This window comes from Aotus nancymaae, unplaced genomic scaffold, assembly GCF_030222135.1.
Source record: "Aotus nancymaae isolate 86718 unplaced genomic scaffold, 86718_ANA_hifiasm-v0.15.2.pri h1tg000064l_1, whole genome shotgun sequence".
NCBI lineage: Eukaryota > Metazoa > Chordata > Mammalia > Primates > Aotidae > Aotus > Aotus nancymaae.
The window spans coordinates 7,629,958-7,654,896 of record NW_026988479.1 but is presented as its reverse complement, the minus strand read 5'-3'; the positions used below and the strand labels follow the sequence as shown (position 1 = coordinate 7,654,896).

General features: G+C 37.2%; 1 protein-coding gene across 1 annotated transcript in view; it reads right to left on the bottom strand.

The window, feature by feature from the left end:
- The window catches only part of RAD50 (RAD50 double strand break repair protein), an 87,109-nt gene that overhangs the window by 27,721 nt on the left and 34,449 nt on the right, over nt 1-24,939 (bottom strand). Inside the window, exons 10-20 of the mRNA XM_012444683.2 lie at nt 24,715-24,897; nt 24,093-24,250; nt 20,755-20,930; nt 19,998-20,235; nt 12,732-12,921; nt 11,639-11,765; nt 10,680-10,873; nt 8,267-8,377; nt 7,780-7,872; nt 7,592-7,705; nt 933-1,060 (exon numbers count right to left, since the gene is read on the bottom strand). Of these exons, the coding sequence (XP_012300106.2) occupies nt 933-1,060; nt 7,592-7,705; nt 7,780-7,872; nt 8,267-8,377; nt 10,680-10,873; nt 11,639-11,765; nt 12,732-12,921; nt 19,998-20,235; nt 20,755-20,930; nt 24,093-24,250; nt 24,715-24,897 (1,712 nt within the window). The remainder of the gene's footprint in view (nt 1-932; nt 1,061-7,591; nt 7,706-7,779; nt 7,873-8,266; nt 8,378-10,679; nt 10,874-11,638; nt 11,766-12,731; nt 12,922-19,997; nt 20,236-20,754; nt 20,931-24,092; nt 24,251-24,714; nt 24,898-24,939) is intronic.

Here is a 24,939-nt window from a genome sequence, read left to right as displayed (position 1 = left end):
ATAAAAAATGAAGGCTTTGAAGATGACAAGCTCTTCTATTTACAAAATCTGATCTCCCTGATACAAGAAAGAGATTTTAAATAGCTAAACTTAGAGTACTTAACGATAACACAGGATTAACCATTTGTTAGGCTTTATAAATTAAGTTAAACTTCACTTTACTATATCCTTTAGAAAAATCTAAGCATTCGTTCATTCAGATTTCTGTATATATTCAAGATGACAAATAAAAACCCTACAAGGAAGGGTTTAAGAAATGAGCGGCCTAGATTTAACCAGCTGAGGTGGTTCACAATCTAAGTATTTGCCTAGTACAACCTTTTACACCAGTCTAGTGCCTTAGCATCAACCAGGTTCTTACAGAATTCCTAAGACAACTCTAAGGCAGTCAAGGTAGGAATAAAATCTTTTTTGCTGTACCAGGAAGGTAGCAACTACAATAAGTAACAACAAAACCAGATAAAGGAAGAATGAGGCTCATCTTTCAAAAGAAATGCTCTGGTGGATGCATAATTACAAATGAGAAAATCTAGAATGAATCTTTGTTGACAAATCACTGTGGCAACAACTCCATTGATAATATTACAGACAGTACAAGCTCTGACCCATGCAAGGTCCATAGGCGCATATTCTCTATGCTTAGCACTACTATTCTATGCAGCAGGCTAGCAGATGTGTGGTGACTAAGCATGTTCAATACTGAGTAACTAAGGCCCATCGCTATAATGTGATCAACAATTCTGTATTACTTCTTCAGTAATTCAGTTCTTAAGGCCATGAAATATAATTGTATCAAAACACCGTTTACCTTCTAGTAACTCTCAAAGTATACTAGGCTGAGGCTAAAATTCTTCTAAAACAGCTATTTAATATCCTTCATATCCCAATAATAAAGACCTTTCTTTAAACCAAAGATTATTTTAAAAGCATACTTTTTCATTTGTAAAACCTGCATTTGACCCATTTCCTTCAAATGTTGTTTTCTTTCTTCTTCAACTTCTTTTAGTTCCTCATTTCTTTTTCTTAAAGTAAGGTTATCCTGTAGCCACCTTTCTTGTATCTAAAAGTAAACATTAAATTAGTTAACAGAAATAACTAAGTTACTAACATGAGATCCATAACAGGCAACTGCTGATAGGAAGTGCCATTTCTGTCTTACTTAGAATCATGTGAAATTCAACAGAAGGAGAATAAGCCAGTGTGAAGGAATCTCCAGGTATGGGGCAATCTGGATGGCCCGTCCCCATCCAGAGTCACGAGTGTTATACCTCTTGTAGCACAGCTTTTACTGCTCTTTCATGACCATAATCTAAAAACCAAGTCTACTGTTTGATGGGGAGTCTCATAATGATTTGAGCATATATCTGTGTACTTATTTACTTATAAAGTATTAAAATATTTAGCAAAAATGCTAGGAAATTGTGTTCACTTAAAAACATAAAAAACAGAAATTTTAAATGGTAAAATTAAAAATATAACTAGATATTTTAATAGCTACATCCCTCGTGGATCATTTTGCATAGGAACACCAGTGATAAAGCCTACTGACCTACAAGATCATAAGAGATCAATACTACTATTGAAGTCTTTCCCAACTTTTTCTTCCCAGTTCTGTCTCCTAACAAGTACCAAAACTATTAGAACCTGTTAGTCATATGTCACATACAACTTCTACCTTTAGGCTGACAAATAATAATCACACAATGCAGTAAGAAGTGCCACAATAGTAGTATGTGTCTATCAACTTCATACTTTCTTAGCCACTGAAATGAAATTTCAAATAATTGGCTGTTCTTGTTGAGTAGTTTTATCCCTCAAATGAGACTCAATCACACTTAGTAGTAGCAACAACAAAATTATTTTCCTGGTGATTAAAATGAACTATGTTGTTAAGAGACAATCATTAGAAAACAATTTGTAAATTGATTCTTTAGAATTTAGGGAAAAAAAAAATTCCTGCAGAAAGAATGGTGGTTTGGCCCAGAAATCCTGTGTGTAGAAAACTTATCCCAAGTTTGGAGTCAGGATTTCTCAAAAAGGGAGCTGGGACCCTCCTGCAATAGCCCTTGCAGCTAAGCTAAACTCAGTGTTGTGGGAAGTGGGAGAGATGGACAGATCTGTGGCATTATCTTGCCCCAACAGTAAAGGTCAGGGACTGGCAGATGGGAGAGGGAAATCAAGGATTTCTCTCACATGCTTAATGTTCACATCCAATCCTGCCCAGGCATGCACAACCATTTTTAGAGTTATCTTTTTCTTTTTTAAGGCTACCTTCATTTTTCCTGGAAATAATATAAACATACAGTTTAACCACAGGTCCACATCTACAGATTCAACTAACCATGGATCAAAAATATTGGGGGAAAAAACAAAATAAAAAAATAACAGTACAATATAAAAATACAAATTTAAAATAATACAACATAACTATTTATATAGCATTTATATATCAATATCATTAGCAATCTAGAGATTAAAGTATATCAGAGGATATGGATAGGTTATATGCAAATACTATATGTGCCATTTTATATAAGTGATTTGAGCATCCCAGATTTTGGTATCTGTTGTATCACGGGGTCCTGGAACCGATCCCCCAGAGACACTGAGACAACTGAATACATATCTACTAAAGGCATTATTATAGGCGGTTAAAGTGACTAAAATAATATGGTTATAAATGTCCTTTGTTGCTAAGGCAATCTAATGTATCACTGTAGCTGCTGTGTGACTTACCAAGGTTCTTTCGTGGGGGACTATGCTTGTTTTTCCTTATTAGGAACAAGGGAATATGCTACTACTTACTTTCATCTAAATCTGTGTAACATTTGAATTTGGTTTCACAATTGCATGAAAGGACTCTTTAAAAGTGCTATCACATTTTTAGATGAGATTGATTTTTGGCACAAAATACTGTTGCTGGTCTGTCTACCTGCATTGTTACCAGAAAGCTAGGCATTTCTTTCTTTTAGGTCAGCTTCCATTATTCTTCCTCTAGTTTTGAAAGACTATAATTTCTACCATATCAAGAGTTGCTTTGAAGTCAGGTACATCTAGGCTCAAATCACAGCGTTCCTACTTTTAAACTGGATAACTTTGGGCAAATAAAATTCTCAGAACCTCAGTTTGCTTATAACATGGGTGATTATACTACTACTTATCATAAAGAACTATTGTGTGGCCAGGTGTGATGGTTCACACCTATAATCCAGCACTTTGGGAGGCTGAGGCAGGCAGATTACTTGAGGTCAAGAGTTCGAGATCAGCCTGGCCAACACAGTGAAATCCTATCTCTACTAAAAATACAAAAATTAGCCAGGTGTGGTGGTGCTCATCTGTAGCCCTAGATAGGTTGAGGCAGGAGAATCACTTGAACCCAGGAGGCAAAGGTTGCAGTGAGCTGAGAATGTGCCACTGTACTCCAGCCTGGGTGACAGAGCAAGACTCCATCTCAAAAAGCAAACAAACAAACAAAAAAATCCAAACTATTGTGAAGATTAAAGGAATTAGTATATGTAATCAGTATAGTCCCTGGCTCAATAATTGCTAATAAAATGCCTTTTGAGTCAAATTTGTCCTTTATACTTTAAGCAATGAGAATTCCAATTATAGTCTACAAAATATAAAATATTAGCGAAAGGAAGGGAAAAAAGATGCAGTAATAGTATACCACAACTGTTTTTCCATTCACTAGAAATTTGATAGTGTTCAAGTTCTACCTCTGTTACTACTTTTTGTGACCTTGGGCAAGTTAGGTCACCTCCAGTTCCCTTCATATATCCTTCATCTGAAAAATGAGAAAGTTTATTAAGTTTTCAAATTATTTTATTCTGTGGACTAAATTTAGCAGGGCTTAAATCAGTATGTAAACAATGATTGTTAGGCTCCTCAGCTCTTAAATATTAACCCCAATCATCCAACTCAGATGATAGTTAATACATGCAGCTGGTCACCTACAGAAACAAAAATTAGCTGCATTCTAGATACCTGTGAGAGAGTGGCGTGCTGAACAGATTACAGTCCAATGTCCACCAAAAGTCTAGCTGGGAATAACAGCACTTCTAGAAGACTGCCTCAAAGTTATGCACTCCATCAGGTGATGGCTCAGTTATTGACAGCTAAAAGAATACATCAGAACCTCTAAGGAATTTCAACAAAACACACATATCTCTGCCCAAACCCCCAGGATTCTGATTTACTGGTGTGGACTGGAGGCACAGACTTGTTTGTTTCTGAGACAGGGTCTTGCTCTGTTGCCCAGGCTGGAGTGTAGTGGCACGATCACAGCTCACTGTAGTACTGACCTCCCCAGCTCAAGCAATCCTCCCACCTCAGCTTCCCAAGTAGCTGGGACTACAGGTGCCCACCATCACACCAGGCTAATTTTTTGTAGAGATGGGATTTCACCTATTGTCCAGGATAGTTTGGAACTCCCAGGCTCAAGCAATCTGCCTGCCTCGGCCTCCCAAATTGCTGGGATTACAGGCATGAGCCACTGCACCCAGCCACATATGTATTTTTAATAACCTAAGTGATTTTTAAAAATCGAGATGTAATTAACATGCCACAAAATTCACCATTTAAACGTGTACAATTCAGTGGTTTTAGTTTATTTACAAGTTTACACAACCATCACCACTATCCAATTCCAGAGCATCTGATCAACCCAAAAGGAAATCTCATATTCATCAGCAGTCACTATATTCTTTCCTCACCTCTATCCCCTGGAAACATTAATCTGCTGTCTGTCACTGGATTTCCCTATTCTGTACATTTATTATAAGTGGAATCATAAATTATGTGGTTTTTGGGACTGGCTTCTTTTGCTTAGCATGTTTTAAGGGCTCATTCATGTTGTAGCATGTATCCTCCTTTTTATGGCTGAATAATATTCCATTGTATGGGTATACCACATTTTGTTTATCTGCTCATCAGCTGATGACCATTGGGTATGTCCGTATTTTGGCTATTATAAATAATGCTGCTATGAGCATTCTTCTACAGGTTGTTGTGGGAACATATGTTTTCAATTTTCTTAGTTCTATATCTAGAGAGAAAAAACTCAGATGATTTACAGGTGCCCCTAGCTAAGAACCTTTGCTTTCTAAACATTCTAACATATATTTCAGGTTTCAATCACATCGACCTCTATAGAACCTCATATCAAGGGATACTGATGCTGAGATATACTCTGTTTTTTTTTTAAGCCCTAAGAAGTCTGTTGAAGACTATACAAGTCTTCCTTTCTATGAATTGAGACATTTTCCTCTGGTCTCAGTACAAGGAACTGGTTTTCTTTTAGCATTGACACAACGTGAATGTTGACTAATTGTGACTTCCTCTCTTCATTTTTTTATTTTTATTTTTTGAGATGGAGGTTGACTCGTCACCCACGCTGGACTGCAATGGCATGATCTCAGCTCACTGCAACCTCCACCTCAAAGGTTCAAGTGATTCTCCTGCCTCAGCCTCCTGAGTAGTTGGGATTACAGGTGCGTGTCACCATGCTTAGCTAATTTTTATATTTTTAGTAGAGGCAGGGTTTTACCATGTTGGGCAGGCTGGTCTCAAACTCCTGACCTCAGGTAATCTGTCTGCCTGTGCCTGGCCTCCTCTCTTCATTTGATTACTAGAGATTACTAGAATCTTTAGCAAGCACATGAGACCTCATGTATACTTTTTATATACTTCTCTCCTGCCTTCATTATTTTCTTGCCCTTATTTCTGCACTGCCTTGTTTTCCCATTAATTTGAAACATATTTAACATTGCTCTACTGTATATAACTAAGTAAATAATCTCTGGAACAAGGAAGGTTACAAAGTAAACTAATACCATCAGATCCACTAAGTTTAGACCATCACCTTAAAAGGGGTCATAGATTAGTAACTCTTAACAATTTCATGTATGTATACAGAGAGCTATTACGAATTTATAGATCGTGATTTTATACAGGCAACCACATTAAAGTTAGTGATAATTATTTTGTTATATATGCATCATAAATTTATACAGTTATTCAGCATGTATTAGGACAGACAGAGATTTGATTTCCCTTTGACTGATATTTCATGTATTTGAAATTCTTGGTGCTATAGAAATAGACCCAGCAGAAAACTAATGTAACTAATCTTTCAAGTGATTTTTAGCAATCACTTACAATCGAGTGGTTGATAAAGCATTCAAATAGTAAATTTTGTTTAAAAGAGTAAGAACAGAGAAATGGTATAGTTTTTAAAGGCATTAACTACCATGCTTGCATAAAGCATGTGATCATAGCTTCTTGATATGATTTTGACTATACTGTAGAAATTTAAGAGAAAATAAATGATATTGGAATGAACCAGAAAATGACTTAATATATAAACATTCTCCTTACAGATAACTTTCAAGATTAAACCATAATCCCTCTTTGTGAATTTATGCTATATAAAGATATGTCAGAATAAGAAAAGATACAGATGTATGTTAAAGATATTCACCGTCATATAATTTGTAACATGGAAATGAAATCAACCTGAGTAAGTTCTGGTATATACACAAAATGGACTATTCTATAATCATTAAAAAGAATGTGATATATCTGTGAGTTGATCTGTAAAATCAAATTATGTTATGTGAAAAAAGGTACAGAATATATATGTCCCCATCCATAAAAGTAAATTTAAATACATATGTGTGTATATATATATACACACACACACACACACACACTTAAATTTATCTACCTATCTATCTGCTGGGATATGAATAAATAACTTTAAGAACAAATAAGTGTAACAGTTAATGACACGTAGGAGTGAGACTGAGAATCAGGAGAAGGGGAGAGACACTTTTAGTTTTTGCCTTTATGTTTGAACTTTTATCACGAGTCTTTTACTGAAAATAAAAATGAAAAATAAAGAAATAATTAGCTGGGTGTGATGGCGGCGTGTGCCTGTAGTCCCAGCTACTCAGGAGGCTGACACAGGAGAATCTTTTGAACCCGAGAGGCAGAGGTTGCAGTGACCCAAGATCACACCACTGCATTCTATCCTGGCGACAGAGTGAGACTCTATCTCTGAATGAATAAAAGAATGAATAAATGAATGAGATAAAAGAAATTAGTGAATGAAATGAATGAAAGAAAAATAAAGAAATAAAATAAGAATGTTATTGGAATTGTTTTTCTTTACTTTTTGCATTTTTTTTTTTTTGAGACAAAGTCTCACTCTGTCGCCCAGGCTAGAGTACAGTGCTGCAATCACGGCTCACTGTAACCTCCGCCTCCCAGGTTCAAGTGATTCTCATGCCTCAGCCACCTAAGTAGCTGGGACTACAGGCAGGTGTGTGCTGGCCAGCTAATTTTTGTACTTTTAGTAGAGACAGGGTTTCACTGTGTTGGCCATGCTGGTCTCAAACTCCTGGCCTCAACAGATCCACCCACCTTGGCCTCCCAAAGTGCTGGGATTATAGGTATGAGCCACCACGCTTGGCCTCTTTACTTTTTGCATTTCTATTCAATGGCTCTTCTATTGAAAATAAAACTATAGAAAAGAATGTCATAAATGTCATAGTTACTGTAAGTGATACCATAAGCAAAACAGACCTACCTTCTGTGTATCAATATCTTGTCTCATGATTCGCATATTTTCATTTATCTTTTCTTTGTGCTTCTCGCATTCACTTAGTTGAGCTATTACTTTATTAAGTTCAGTTTCTTTTTGCTACGAAAAAGAAAATTCTTTAAGCATATGAAATAAAAATATAATCAAATAAATATTTTTAAGTTTTAAATTACCTTCTTATAGTCGTCTTTCCCATCCTGAATATAATTTTCAATGTCTTTCATATAACCATGAATATTTTTAACCTTCTCTTTAATATCATTCAGCTGTAGAAAAATATTTATTAAAATTTACACTGGTTGTACTTAAGGGCATGTAACAGAAGAGCTTAGTAAAACACTGGCTTTGAAGTTATGAACCTTGGGTTCCAGTTTCCACCACTACCAAATTTTATGATCTCAGACAAGTCCCTTTATCACCTATAGGAATGAATTAATTAGTCTCAATTCTTAACTTCTATTTTAGATCAAGCAGCAAAATAATTTACGTCTAATCTTTGTTCTAACAAGAATTTCTAATGTAAAAATTATACCATGAATCTGAAAATACTATTTATCTCATGCTATTTAATTTCAGGTGAAATAATAGTGTCCCACATGGTGCTATGAACATAACTTTAATATAGATATTTGATAAGTAAATATATAAATGAAATCTTACTTTATCCTGTGCTATTTTGTTGCTTGTAATTTTTTTGTTGATTAATTCTTCTTTTTCTTGCTGGAACTTTTCCAATGTTGTTTCCAAAGGGCTTACCTGCTCTTTAGCATCCTAAAAATATAAAAAGATGAAGTCTTATATAATATTCCATTATCTTATTTTAGGTGTCAGACTTTACAGTCTTAATAAAAGCACTTTCTATGTGCCGGGCTGTAAAAGTCAACTCATTTGCTCCTTTCAATGACCCTATGAGGAAAGAACCATTATTTTCAGCCCTATATTTCAAACAAGCAAACAGACACAGAGAATGACTTGTCCAGGGTCACAACAACCCATAAATGAAACAGTCAAGATATTAACCCAGTCCAGCTCCAGAGTTCACTCTCTTAACCACTACACATGCTATCCTGCCTCAATTACTAATCTGATTCTTAATCTAGGCCATGTGCTCCCAATTATATTAGCGTGTGGCTTTAAGCATAAGTTTTCATGATTTTATAGCTCATGACACTTCTGCATGATCAAAGAATAGGAAAGCTCATTCAGTCCAGACTTTTCTTTTACAGATAAAAATATGATGGTAAAAACACTTCTGTCCTTAGGCTTAGCCTGATAAGGATATGCAGATATTTTATGGTAATAAAAGCATACTGTTACACTAATATTGGTGTCTCCTCATCTATTCTGGAAGGAAGGGAGCTTTCAAGTAATCAACTATTTTACCAAACAGAGGTCCTCATTATTGAGCCTTATAACGCTATACAACATAGTTACATGATAACCACAGTTCAAAACAACGATCCTCAAGCACTTTAAGATTCTGAAGTATTGAGTGAATCGACAGAGGTAGATACAATTATTATTACTTCAATATAGGTCTGTTTTATCATACTGGGAAGTGGTATTGTGTGTTAGGAAGTCAAATGCCTTCACTGTCAGAAGATCTATCAGAAAATCAACTCCGTTTCCTATTAGCTGCATGTACTTAGGCACTCATGGGACATTTATAAATTTCAATTTCTTTTTCTATAAAGAGATTTTGTCATCTATCTTAATAAGGTTGCTGAGGCACTGGATGGTTTAATGTCCAAGTGCTTTATAAAAGTAAAAAATTATAAAAATCCAAGCAGTATTATTTTATATCATATTCTGAGCCTCTGGTATTTTGTGATCCAGAATAATTTAAGAAATAAAAATGTATAGTAATGATTCCATAATATACTTAGTGCTTATTGAATGAGTATGCATAATTATGTAAACCTAGGTAAGATTGTTTCTAAAACTGTTTATAACTGGTTGAGTCTTAGATGTGATTAATCTATATGAGGGAAGTCAAATGCATTCCAGGGTCAACTGAGTGCCTGCTCACTGTATTGATAAGGATTCTGAGACCACATCTGGAATCAAATGGAAAGAGTGCTATCACTGAGAGTGTCTGCCATAGATAACAGATCTGTAGACAAGACAAACCAGCAGGAATCCTTAGACAGAGTTAACCAACCACCACCTGACCACCTCCAATAACATTCACTACTTAACCAGGCAGCCAGTTCTTCCTTATCATGGCAAACTCCTTCGTCCAGAAATCTTTACTTATTAGTACAAGTTCTATTACTTAGGAACCACACAAAGAATTATTATGCCATTTTCATTTGAACCTCACAACAGCTATAGTTCTGGTCATTACACTAATAAAGAACATTTCATGTATTTTAATTTTAAAAACAAACATAGGCTGTGTGAGGTGATGTATGCCTGTAATTTTGGGAGGCCAAGGCTGCATTGCTTGAGGCCAAGAGTTCAAGACCAGCCTGAACAACTTAGTGAGACCCTGTCTCTACAAATAATTTTAAAATTAGCCTGGCATGGTGGGGTGTGCCTGTAGTCCCATCTACTTGAGAGGCTGACGCAGAAGGATTGGTCGAGGCCAGGAGGACGAGGCTGCAGTAAGCTGTGACTGCGCCACTGCACTCCAGCTTGGGAGACAGAGCAAGACTCTTATCTCTAAAAAATAAGAATAAGGCTGGGTGTGGTGGCTCACCCCTGTAATCCCAGCACTTTGCCAGGCCAAGGTAGGCAGATCACCTGAGGTCAGGAGTTCAAGACCAGCCTGGCCAATAGCAAAATCCAATCTTTACTTAAAGTACAAAAATTAGGCAGGCATGGTGGCGCACACCTGTAATCCCAGCTACTAGGGAGGCTGAAGCAGGAGAATTGCTTGAACCCCGGAGATGGAGGTTGCAATGAGCTAAGACTGTGCTACTGCACTCCAGTCTGAGTGACAAGTGAGACTTTGTCTCAAAAAATAAAAATAACATAAAAATAAAAATAAAATAAATTAATTTTACAAAAAAAACATGTATGGATATTCTTACCTTTATCTCTCTGTACAAACATGTATGGATATTCTCACCTTTATCTCTCTGTACAAAGACTGAACTTCAGTGGATAATTCCACAGTCTGCTCCTCCAATTGCTGACGACGTTGCAAATTAGTGGATATCTGAAGTTTCTCAGATTTTAGCTCATTTGTTGTACTTTTTAGATGCTGAATCTGTTCCTGCTGATCCTGTATAAGCTTACGATTCAATTCAATCTTACTAGCAACTACACAAAAACATATTAACATGATAATTAATGTAAGGTTATAGAAAATACTGTTTGTATCATCCTTCCCATTTTTATTAGTCTATGGAATCCACAAATACTGAGTTTTTGTGGGCCCCACTCACTGCAACAAAAATATAACAAGAACCCTGCTAGCTCCCAAATCTGCTTGATGTCCCCTTCTGGCCACTCACAGGGAAAGCTCACAGAGCAGGTATGACTGAGAAAGAATACAGCTCATGGCCAGGCACAGTGGCTCATGCTTGTAATTCCAGCACTTTGGGAGGCCAAGGCAGGTGGATCATCTGAAGTCAGGAGTTCGAGACCAGCCTGACCAACACAGTGAAACCTCGTCTCTATTTAAAAAATACAAAAATTAGCTAGGTGTGGTGGTACGTGCCTGTAATCCCAGCTACTCAGGAGGCTGAGGCAGGAGAATTGCTTGAACCCAGGAGGCAGAGGTTGCAGTGAGCTGAGATCGCACCACAGCACTCCTGCCTGGGCAACAAGAGTGAAACTCCATCTTAAAAAAAAAAAAGACGACGATGACGACAACAGCTCATTTGATGCTCTCCTACTATTCAAAATCTATTGTGCAAAGTAAGAGAACAAAGAGAAGTGATGCTTTTCAGAAAAAAAGAGTGAATATGCAATGCTCTGGAAAGAACTTCCTTGTCCATGTAACAGTTATACAATTTACTAGAAAAAGCATGTGCTAGCAATGTCAAAGTCTTTATGGGTACATAAGGACATACACTCTATTACCTGTATCTAACTTGTGTTGTTTTTCTTGTTTTTCCTGGTTTACCTGTTGAACAGTTCGATCTAAGTCTATTCCTTGTAGCTTAGCTGCTTGTTGTGCAATTTTTCTTTCAACATCTTTAAGTTCCATCTTAAGAAATAAGAAAAGTATTTCCCTTAATAAACGTATTGATTATTCAAAATCTTTAAAAAAAAATTGCTATGTCAGGAGATCGAGACCATCCTGGCTGGCTAACATGGTAAATCCCACCTCTACTAAAAATACAAAACTTAGCTGGGCATGGCAGCAAGTGTCTGTAATCCCAGATACTCAGGAGGCTTGAGGCAGGAGAATCGCTTGAACCCAGGAGGCAGAGGTTGCAGTAAGCCGAGATTGCACCCCTGCACTCCAGCCTGGTGACAGAGCTAGACTCCGTTAAAAAAATAAACAAATAAAAATTAATTGCTATTGGACGGGTGCGGTGGCTCATGCCTGTAATCCTAGCACTTTGGGAGGCCAAGGCAGGTGGATCACGAGGTCAGGAGTTCAAGACCAGCCTGAACAACGTGGTGAAACACCATCTCTACTAAAAATACAAAAAAAAATTAGCTGGGTGTGGTGGGCGCCTGTAATCCCAGCTACTCAGGAAGCTGAGGCAGGAGAATCGGTTGAACCCAGAAGGTGGAGGTCGCAGTAAGCCAAGATTGCACCACTGTACTCCAGCCTGGGCGACAGAGTGAGACTGTCTCAAAAAAAAAAAAAAATTAATTGCTATTATCATTTATTTTTTAAATCTACTTATAAACCATTTCCAGATACAATTTCAGCAAAGTTTAATAGGATAAAAGTGAAATTAATTCTTAGCAGTTCAAATGAGGTAAACAAAAGGAAGGTGACTAAAAATGAAAAACAAATAAAACTGTCTCAATTTTTATATTTATGAATTTAAAAATTTAAACCCAGGGATGTAAACTAAGCACTTGCTCCCTGAGGGTATCTGAAATTCAGGATGGGGAATTCTAAACACAACCTGTACCTGAATACTAGCTACTATTTTTAACTCTCACACTTCAAATTCAAGCTACCATAGTCTGCCTTAAACTACAGTAAACTTACCTGGAACCTCTCCATAATTGTAACATCTGTCAGACACATTTTAGCACTTTCTTCTTCAGGCATTATTGTACCCAAGAGTGTTTCTTGTTCTTCTATGTCGTTCTTTAAGCGCTGTATGTCTCTATTGACATTCTGCAGTTTATTTCTTAATTCTGGTATTTCCTTCTCCTTCAAATCAATTATGCTTTGCCTTAATAGAAAACACAATTAAAAATAAAGTATCTGATGTTTCTCACAGTTAGACTGAGATTATGTATTTTTATGAAGAATACCACAGAAGTGACTTTGTGTTCTTTTCAGGGCATCATATCAACGGGTACAGAATTATGCTATCAATGTCTTATTACTGGTGATGTTAATCCTTATTCATTTGGTTTAGGTGGTGTCAGCCAAGTTTCTCCACTATAAAGTTACTATTTTGCTCTTTGTAATTAATAAGTATCTGAGGAGAGAAATGTTAAGACTATGTAAATATCTTGCTTCTCCTCAACTTTCTGCCTACTGATTTTAGTATCTACTGATAGATCTTACTTGCAATAATTATTACTGTGGTATTTGTCAAACTAAAAACTATTCTACTAATTAACTGGTCATATTCATAAGTGTTAAGGTCATGAAAGATAAAGACAGATTGTTACAGACGGCAGGAGCCTAAGGAGAAATGACAACTAGATGCTACGTGGGATCCTGCACGGAACCCTGAAACAGAAAAGGCATTGGTGGAAAAACTGCTGAAATTCGATAAGGTCTGTAATTTAGTCAGTAGCATTATACCAATGTTAATCCTGATTTTGATAACTGTATTATAATACAGTACATAAACTGTTAACATCAGGAGAAGCCAGGTGAGGGATATATGTGAATAATCTTTACTATTTTAATAATTTTTCTATAAGCCTAAAATTGTTTCAAAATAAATTTTTTTTTAATTACAGGGAAAAAGGAAAGAAGCCAGGCACTAAGTCAAATGCTACATAAGTTTAAGGAACAAAATGTCAACCCATTTTTACTAGTACTCACTACTCTAGGTAATGAAATTACTGCCTCTGTGGCAGGTACTAACAATGATTTTTGCTGATGCCTCTGAAGCAATAAAATGTATTTAATCTTTTTAAAAAATTTACTTCAGAAATATTCCAAGTTCTTATTTAAAATTATATTGAATTAATATGGCAAGTTAAAGCGGTATAATAAATTAAACTGGTCTCTAATGGGAGTCTTATAATAAACTAAAAGAATAACCAGAACTTGAGGGTTAGCTCTTAAATACTGTTATTACTTAATGATTTTTTTTTAAATGCAAACTATGACCAAGAAATGCCAACCTGAACCAACCTGTGGCAACAGACCTATAGTTTTTTATACCACAGAAATAGGAGGTATTCTTCTCTCATAATATGAGTATAATAAATATGAAGGATGCAGATTATGAGTAATTTCATGCCAATGTTACCTCTTAAACAATGTAGTCACAAATCAGTAATGTGCCCAATATCTAAAAAGTGACACTGCTATGACAGCCTAATGATAGTCAAGCATTTATTAAACTGGGGACATCTCTGTGAAGAACTATAGGTATACATACAATTTTAACTCTATTTTTACATTTTTATACACACAAAATCTTTCATCAGTATGGTCCAGGTTTTGGTGCCTTCTTTTTTGATGATTACATAAGATGTTAAAAGACGTGTTCTGGCCAGGTGCGGTGGCTCACGCCTGTAATCCCAGCACTTTGGGAGGCCGAGGCTGGTGATGACCTCAGGTCAGTAGTTCAAGACCAGCCTGTCCAACACGGTGAAACCTTGTCTCTACTAAAAATACAAAAAATTAGCTGGGCATGGTGAAGGGCGCCTGTAATCCCAGCTATGTGGGAGGCTGAGGCAAGAGAATCACTTGAACCAGGGAGGCGGAAGTTGCAGTCAGCTGAGATTGCACAATTGCACCCCAGCCTGGGTAACAAGAGTGAAACTCTGTCTCAAAAAGAAGTGTTCTAAGAAAAAGCAGAGAAACTTCCCTAGAGGATGGGCTAGTGAGATCTATGAGGGTGCTCTGGGTTTGTTTGTTTTTTGATGACATTTTATTTTTGATTTTCAAGAGAATTTTTCTTATGGTTCACAAGGTTTTTAAAAATTATTTTCAATAGATAAATCATAATTGTATACATTTATGGGGTAGGATGTGATGTTTTGATATATGTACACAATGTACAATGATTAAATCAATGTGACTTAACATATCCATTATCTTGCCTACCTATCATTTTTTTATAGATAGACATTTAAAATTTACTCTTTGGAATTTTTGTCTTCAGAAACTCAGTTCACCTATTTTTGGACAGCATACCTTTTCTAAGGAGATTGTGTGTAATAAGGCCCACACAGATATGATACTGAAAAAACCTCTGGGAGAAATGGGTGGGGGGAATACTAATTGAGTTATTTAAATGAGGTGCTATATTAAATGAATCTGAGTCAGTACTAGATAAAATGATAAACAGGTACATTTTCAGCTGAGATCTCATTCATGATATTAGTTTCATATTAGGTATTGGTGAATTTGAGGCTTTAAATGAAAATATTTTTCCCAAAGAAGATAAGCAAGAAACGGCTCCCTACTACCTCTCTGAGCTCATCTTCCACAACTTTTCCCTTGGGCCTTCAGGTCAAATATGTCTCAGAGATGTTGTACTGCCTGGAATACTCTTCTTCTGGACAACTGCATGACTGGCTCCCTCACTTCTCTCAAGTTTCCACTCCAATGCCACCTTCATCAAGTCCCCTCCTACCACCCTTCAGCTCCTCCCTATTCCCTTAACTTGTTATATTTTTCTCCATGCCCCTGATCATTCCCTGGTGTACATTTACTTATTTGTAATCCATCTCCTCCCTACTGTGATATAAACTCCATGAGGGCAGGGACTTGGTCTGTTTTATTTACTGCTGTAGTACCTGCACTCCAGTAGACTGCCTATATTGGCTGCATGAACAGACAGTTCTCATGGTAGTGCTGGCCATCAAGGGCATATTCTAAAGGTAAAAAGGCAAATGGCACACAGATAAATTTCATCTTGTTAATTTACCACTCTTCACCAATACCAGTAACCTTCCACTTAAGTGACTATCATAAATAGACCTCCACAATGTCTCTGAAAGTAACCCCAGGGGGTATCTGAGAGTAGTGTCCTAACCAGAGGTGGAAGGAAGCTTAATGATCATGTAAGTCAATCCCCTCACTTTATGTGGGGGATACTAAGGCCCAGATGGGTTAAGTAACATCCCTAAGGTCACCCAGCAGAGCTGAAATTAGAAATCAACCTGACTGCACTCCTAGGCAATTGCTTCCCCATATTTTTTTTTTTTTTAAAAAAAGTCCTCTTGGTTGGGCATGGTGGCTTATGCCTGTAATCCTAGCACTTTGGGAGGCTGAGGTAGGAGGATTGCTTGAGCCTAGGAGTTAGAGGCTTCAGTGAGCTATAATCAATCACACCACTACACTCTAGCCTGGGTGACAGAAGCAAGATCCTGTCTCTAAATAAATTAAGTCCTCTTAATTCATTATTGACCTTTCATGTGTAGATTTTTTTAAACTTAAAAAAAAAATGTGTTTTATAATGTTATTTCCTACTACTGAAAGAAGACTTCCTCTCTCATTTGTCCCAAACTCATCCTTTTCCAGTTTTCCAGGATGGCCCACTGACATTCTGTTAAGAGCTTGCTAAACAAACAAGGGTTCATCATTTGCCTGCTCTTCGGGTTTTCAAGTTTTGGTTCCTTTATAAAAATGGTTTCCCCACACACGTGTCCTCACTTAGCATCCCTGCCAGCATCTTGGTCCATTTTTAGTGCTTCCTCTAGGCCTTTTCTAGCTTCAGGTTCTCTTAAAATATGTAGTAACCAGACATTTACCTGGCTAACCTAGCCAGGTACGTAACCTAGCTGGGCCCAGTCATCCCATGAAACCATGAAAAGTTAATCACTGTGAGACAGTTTTGAGGAGGTTTGTTACACAGCAATAAATAACAGGATTACACACTACAGTTCTCATTCATTCGGCAAATAGCTATCAAAGTTAAAATATATAATATATGAATGTGTGGTTACCTAGTCTGTAGGTAACCAGAATGACACACAGATGTTGCTGCAGATATAGGGTTATGCAGATTCAAGTCAGCCGTAAGTACTTTGATAATCTTCCCATCAAGAGATAAGAGTGTTCTCCCTCACTGAATCTTTACAGTCTCTGTGACTACTCTGACCAACAGAAAATGAAGTGTAACTGCCAGTTTCTGGGCCTAGGCCTTAAAGGACTTGCAGCTTCTACTTCCTGTTCTTGGAATACTTACTCTTGGGATACTCTGTTTAGTAACCCAGTCACTATGGTGCCAAAAGCCTAAGACACATGCAAAGGCCATGTGAAGACGTCCTGTTTGACAGCCCCAGCTGAGCTCCCAGATAACAGTCAGTCAGCATCATTGTCAGCCATCAAAAACATCCAGCCCAGTTACGCTTTGAGATGACTGCAGCCAACACCTGACTGCAATCATAAGACCCCAAGTCAGAGTCCACTAGCTGAGCCCAGTCATACCACAGAACCATGAAAAATTAATTATCATGAGACAGTTTTGAGGAAGTTTGTTACACAGCAATAAATAATTGGAACAGACACTACAGTTCTCATTCATTCAGCAAATAGTTATCAAAGTTACAATATACAAGGAAATGTGGAGATACAACAATGAATAAGACATGCCCCTTACTCTTAGAAGGTGAACTGGGACAGCTAGGGTCCTAAAGTAATACAGTGTTAAGTTCTGCCACTTACTGTGTAACAGTCTAACACAGAACTAAGCTCACATTTCCTCTACGTGTACTTTCTACCAATTTCAAATTTTATCCATTTGATCTTTTCTTTTCAAGATACTACCTTATTCCTCTCCTTCCTTTGTCTCAAAAAGAAGTGTTCTAAGAAAAAGCAAAGAAACTTCCCTAGAGAATGGGCTAGTGAGATCTATTAGGGTGCTCTGGGTTTGTTTGTTTTTTGATGACATTTTATTTTTGATTTTCAAGAGAATTTTTCTTATGGTTCACAAGGTTTCTAAAAATTATTTTCAATAGATAAATCATAATTGTATACATTTATGGGGTAGGATGTGATGTTTTGATATATGAACACAATGTATAATAATTAAATCAATAAAATCCTTCCTTTTTATTCTCAAACTACTGCCTCTGTCTCCTCATCTCTGTGGCCCCAATAATTCTGGTTTTCATCCTTGATGCTTGTATTCCTTAACTATTGTTGCATAACCAAGTATCCCAAAACTTAGCAGCTTAAAATAACAGCACTTATTATTTCTCAGAGATATGAGGATCAGGAGATAGACTTCTGACTCAGGGTCTCGCATGAAGTTGCAATCGAGCTGTCAGCCAGGACTGCAGTCATCTTAAGACTTGACTGCTACAAAGTCTGCTTCCAAACTCACTTGCTCAAAGTCCTCAGGTTCTTGCCATATGGCTTCTCCAGAGGGCTGCTTGGAACATGGCAGCTAGCTTCCCTCAGATGGGAGATAGAGTGGGTGAGAGAGGGGAGGAGGAGGGGGAGAGTGAGCCAGCGCACATGAGTGAGGGTACATGCATATACGAGCACAGAAGAAGCCACAGTACTTTAAATAACCTAATGTTGGAAAGGCCATGCTATCCTTCTGCCCTGTTTTACCAGTTATACAGACCAATCCTGCAACGGCATGAGAGGGGACTATACAAGAGAATGAATACCAAGAGGCAGAGATTACTAGGGACCATCTTAGAAGTTAGCTGCCACAAACCCCATCTTCTTAGGCCTTTCTTTCTCCTTTTCCTCAAACTCCTCCTTGGTTCTCCAGGACAATCACTTTCACTCTCCTAGCTTTTCTGCTTCCTGAGCTCTTCTCAGCCTATTTCAGACAATATATTAACTATTAGATTCATTTTCCTAAAATACATCTTTCATTGAATCCCTTAGGTTGGCTCCTCATCACCTATCAGAAAGAGTTATAACTAGGCCTGAACATAATATAGCCTTATTTCCCCAATGTACAGAACTCAATCCCTGTAAGTAATTCCCCAGCCTCCAGATAACACTGCTACTGCAGCATAGGTCATACTCCTCTTCCCTTTGCACCATGTTCTGATTTCTGTCCCTTCTCAGTTGAGCTGAACAACCTTTTCCAGGCCTTATATTCCTCTTCCTGCCTCATTTTCAAAATACTTATCTCCTTCTGTATCCATTGTCTTCTCCTGTCTTAACTAACACATTGGTTTAAATCATTTTTTTAAGCATTTTATTAAGCCTAGCTTTCTAAATGTTGAATTCTGAGAGCTTGTCTCCTTAATGGGACCATTAGCTCCTGGAGGGTCATGTCTTAGGTCTCTGGGACTAGCCTTGTTCTCTATGTTCTGGGAGACACTAAGGCAATCATCACGTATTTCCTGACTTGATTTTTATTTGTAAACAGAACATAACGTGAATTTCTTGTACAAGTGAGGGAAAATATAAACTGAAAATCACCTATGATTCATTCTTTCTAAAAGTAGAAAAGACATTAAAAATATAGTTTAAAATCTGTCTTTTGGGAGAACTTTTCAGTACTTAAATTATTTTGCTGGGTTCAGAAAGTGACATATCAACAAACAGTCCTAAATCTGTCAAAATCTATATCCACAAGCTAAGTCCTGGGAATTAAAAAAACATACAAAAGAACATAAAAACTGTATCTACCTCATAGTTTAAGAAATAAGCTTACTGGCCATGCGCAGTGCTCCTGACTGTGATTCCAGCACTTTGCGAGGCCTAAGTGGGCCAATCACTTGAGGCCAGTTCAAGATCAGCCTGGCCAATGTGGTGAAACCCCGTCTCTACTAAAAATTACAATAATTAGCAGGGCGTGGTGATGCATGCCTGTAATCCCAGCTACTCAGGAGGTTGAGGCATAGGAATCACTTGAACCTGGGAGGTGGAGGTTGCAATGAGCCTAGATCATGCCACTGCATTCCAACTTGTGTGACAGACACTCTGTCTCATAAACCAAAAAAGAAAAGAAAAGAAATAAGCTTACCTTTAAACAAAATAATTGACTCTTCTTACCATATAAATGACATAAGACAGGGCATAGTAGCTCAAAAGCTCAGAGTCCTTACTGAGTACCTACCATCTGCCCAGGCATGAGATGGGCATCTTTTACAGTGTGCTACTACATGTTCAGTGAAGGTAAATCCCTATTCTTACCTCATGGGCACAAGTCCCAGCATTTCATCACGCCGCTTTTCCTTTTTCTTTAGCTCTGATTCTGTTGACTTGAGTTTATCTGGAGCAAGCCGCAGCTTAGACTGCAAATCACTGATGACTTCTTGTAATTCAGCTTCTGTCTGAAAAACTCTCTGACAAACGGGACAACATGACTGGTTTTCATCTGTTAGCTGAGTAATGAACTGGGAGTAAACTGCTGTGGCTCCAGCCAGCATGGCTATTTTAAGAAAATAAATTATATCACCAAGGAGAAAAACATAAAATACAGTATTGTCAATATGGTCTTTTTCTATAAATAGATAATTCTGCTTTATAAAGATATTACAAAAAAATAAAAATTCTGATACTTGAAATTCTGATACTCTCTTCTAAAGAGCACAATACATTCAGATTTGTATAAATATTTTTTGTAACATATTTTAAGTCTAATAAAATGTCTACTGAGAGCTTTCTATGTGCCAGGCACTGTTCTAAGGGCTTTACAACTATAATCTCATTCACTCCCCAATACCCCAAGGTGGTAGGTAGCTGTATCATCATTTTACAGAAGATGAAACACAGGAAGCTTTCAATAACTTGCCTAAAGTCACACAATGAGTAAGTTGCAGAGCCAGGACTGAAATCTAAGCCAGTTAGCTCCATAACCAGGTTTTAAATTCCCCATCCTTAACAGTTACCTGTGAATGAAAATTCAAAGCTGTCAAAGTATCCTGATAATATAAACTAGGTAACTTACCTCGCTGTTTTGATGATTTTTCAATTTCCTCTTTAAGCCTGTCTAAATCACTGTCAAAATCCTGGCTGCCACAAACATCGAACAGCTTGTCTTCGTAACTGGACAACTGTTCTTCCTTCCTTTTTAGTTCATTATTTATATGATTTTTATTCTGCTCAGCTGAAGCTAGTTCCTTGCTAAAATAAAAACAAATATAGATTTTCATTTTAAAACAGGAGAAATGAGTTTGAAAGTTTGAGTAGGCAAATACAAGACAAATTCTGCCAACAAACCATCAAAAGAGTTTGGTATGACCAAATAAATTTTTTTGGAAGTTGAGAGACTAGTCCACTTCTGCCTTATCTCTCCCCTTGGACACTGACTCACCTGCCAATCCTGCTCATGGGCCTGCTCCCAGAAAAATGTACACAGAATTCTGCCTGGTTTCTGGGGGTTCTTTGATCCCAGGTTAAGCCTCAGCAAGATGCCTGCTGGGACTATTGGACAGAAAAAAGACAGGAGAACATTCCCCTAATTCCCTTTAGTCTTTTCACAAATACTACTTCCTTACCCTCCTGTAAATACTGTTTCTTTGTATCCTCCCCCTCCTTGTCGCTGTCACCCACTTGCTGCCTCATCAGTCATTCCCTCTCATTCATCAAAGATTTAGCTTACTAGTACAATTTATCTCCACTTTAACACCTTTTTTTTGAGATGGAATTTTGCTCTGTCACCCAGGCTGGAGAGCAGTGGCAATTGTAAAATAAACTCATTCTAACTTGATCTCGGCTCACTGAAGCCTTCACCTCTCAGGATCCAACAATTCTGTCTCAGCCTCCTGGGTAGCTGGGACTACAGGTATGCACCACTACACACAGGTAATTTTTGTATTTTTAGTAGAGATGGGGTTTCACCATGTTGGCCAGGCTGGTCTCAAACTCCTGACTCCAGGTGATCCACCTGCCTCGGCCTCCCAAAGTGCTAAGATTGTAAGTGTGAGCCACTGCACCCAGCCTCCACGTTAACTCTTAAACATCATTCTAGCTAACCTCAGTATTCATACATAACAGGGTTTTTCAATTTGCAGGTTTCGACGCACTAGCTAGCCATGTAATCAATTTAATGTATTGTATTCAGCATATTTTTTCAAAATGAAACAAAATAGATTGTAATATACTAGAGTACACTGTATGTACACGTACTACTTTCAGAAATTTGTTTCAGATAAATGTGTGTGACTGCACACATGCTTCTTCATCGTGACTACCCATCATGAGTCACCATAAAATTTTGGGAAAAAGTAACTAATACAGATGATACTTTCATTATCCTAGACTCTACTGAGCACTTCTCATCAAGATCACCAGTGACTTAATTACCAAGTATAGTCTTCATCTTACTCTACCTCTAGGTAGCACCAAACACTGTTGACCTTCTCCTTGAAGAGTATTTTCCCAAGGCTCCCAGATACCACCACTATCTGGTTCTCACCCTGGTTCCCAGGGCACATCCCAGATTCCTTCACTTGCTCCTCTTCCTTGGCCTGCTAACATTTTAAATGTTGGTGCTTCCCAGGAATCTAACTGTAACCCCTTTTCTTTTCTTTGCATAACTCTGTTAAGGTGACATGCAAATGACTTTGAATATGCTTTACATAGCAACAACTCCCTATCTCCTGAATTTCAGACTCCAATCTATTCCCTCACAGACACTTCCACAAGAAACACAGATTAAATGACACCAAAGCCAAGTCCACTATTTTCCTCAAAAATCTGTGTGGAATTTTTGACCCTCTTATCCAACCACCATCCAAGTTAACACCTGAGAAACAGGATCACTTTTTATAATAGATTACTCATAGAAATGAAAAGATAATTTTTACATTTTAATCTTCATAGGTCTACCAATTTTCAAGGGACAGGAGGCACAAATTACTATCCATTACCATTTTACTTCATTTGTGAAATATGAGGGGTCTTCAAAACGTTCATGGAAAAATGTGTATTATGAAAAAACTATTCATGAAGTTCAAAAGGTTTTGCACTGAAATACACTCATTCTAACTTATTATAACGTGTCTGAATAGGATCCAGTTTGAGGCACTAACAAGGCTAAGACATTAGTTTGAAAAGAGCCCCAGTTAGAGCTAAAACAAAACTAATCGGCTAACACAAGAACAAACATCAAATTTATGGTGAGGCGTGGGTGGGTGGAAGAATGGTGAAATCATTGATACTTTACAAGAAGTTTACGAGGACAATGCCCCAAAGAAATCAGCAGTTTACAAATGGATAACTCAGTTTAAGAAGGGATGAGACAATGTTAAAGATGAAGCCCACAGTGGCATACTGTCTACATCAATTTGTGAGGAAAGATTTCATCTTGTTTATGCCCCAACTGAAGATCAATGATTAAGAGGAGAAACAATAGCCAACACCATAGACACCTCGAATGATTCAGGTTACACAATTCTGACCGAAAAACTAAAGTTGAGTACAGTTTCTACTTGATGGATGCCAAAACCACTGCTTCCAGATCAGCTGCAGACAACAGCAAAGCTTTCAATGGAGAGTCTCAACAAGTGGGATCAAGATCCTGAAGCATTTCTTCAAAGAATTGTAACAGAAGATGAAATGTGGCTTTACCAGTACAATCCTGAAGACAAAGCAGAATGAAAGCAATGGCTACCAAGAAGTTGGAGTGGTCCAGACAAGAGTAAAGGTCATGGCAATAGTTTTTTGGGATGCTTAAGGCATTTTGCTTGTTGACTTTCTGGAGGGCCAAAGAATGGAACAACTGCTTATTATGAGAGTGTTCTAGAAAAGCTAGCCAAAGCATTAGCAGAAAAATGCCCAGGAAAGCTTCACCAGAGAGTCCTTTTCCACCACAACAATGTTCCTACTCATTCGTCTCATCAAACAAAGGCCATCTGCAAGAGTTTCTATGGGAAATCATTAGGCATCCACCTTAGAGTCCTGATTTGGCTCCTCCTGTCTTCTAGTTTCTTAAGCTTAAAAAATCTTTAAAGGGCACCCATTTTTATACTAATAAAGTAAAAAAGATGACACCGACATGGTTCCCAGGACCCTCAGTTCTTTAGAACTGAACTAAATGGCTGGTATCATCACTTAGAAGTGTCTTGAATTTGATGGAGCTTATGCTGAGAAATACAGCTTATATTTTTCATTTTTATCTTTTAATTCCATTTTTCCATGAACTTTCTGAAGTCTCCTTGTATACAAGAACTAAAGTCTATCAATAAAACATACCATTTCATGATAATAAATGATTTTAAAACATTTAAACAGGTAAGCATGAAATAAGAGATTTTTATTGCATCTCCAAATGTTGCAACTTACTTCAACTTGGCAAGTCTGTCCCTGGTCTGATTAATTTCTTTTGATTTGCTATGTAGCCAGTCTTCAAGCTGTTTTTTGTTGGGAAAATATCCCAACAGTGAGGTTAATTCATCACTGTGCCTAGATTTTATTTTTCTGATTTGTTCATCTTTGTCAGCCTATAAGTAAAAAACATCTTTTAAAAATAAAGTCTAATATCTCCACATTATATCAAGAACAAAAATAAATTCTAGATTGACTAAAGTTCTAAGCTTAAATCTATAAAAATGTGAAAATAAAATATAAAATTTCTTAAAGTCTTCAAGTGGGGATGGCCTTTCTAAGCCCCTTAGAGTACCATGTCTAAAGATATAAAATTTTAAAACTTCTGTATGTTAAAAGTTAACAGCAATGTGTATGTGTGTGTGTATATATACATATATATATAATTCTGTATTAACTTTTTGTGATTAAACAGTAACTTTTAAGCTTGAAAGTCTATTTTATAGAGTACTAAGCTCACTTAGCCTCTAAAATATGAAGTCAATACCAACTTAATACCTTATAGTCTATAACTTATGAATGCAAGGTAAGCTATTTTAAATACCAGACAGTAAAATTAGAACAAAAAGAAAAATCATACTTTGTCTTTGGTCAGCATCTCCATCTGGGTCCGTGTTGTTGTATGATGGTTTAACTGCTCCATCTCCTGGTCAAGTTTACGCAGGGTCCTGTCTAGGTCTGCTTTTTCATTTTGAAGGTTGATTACTTCCATTTTTAGAGTTTCTACATTGCTGTTTTTCTCAGCCTTGCTTAACTCACGTTCCTAGTCAATAATTCAAACAAATGCAAAAGTATCTATTTTGTT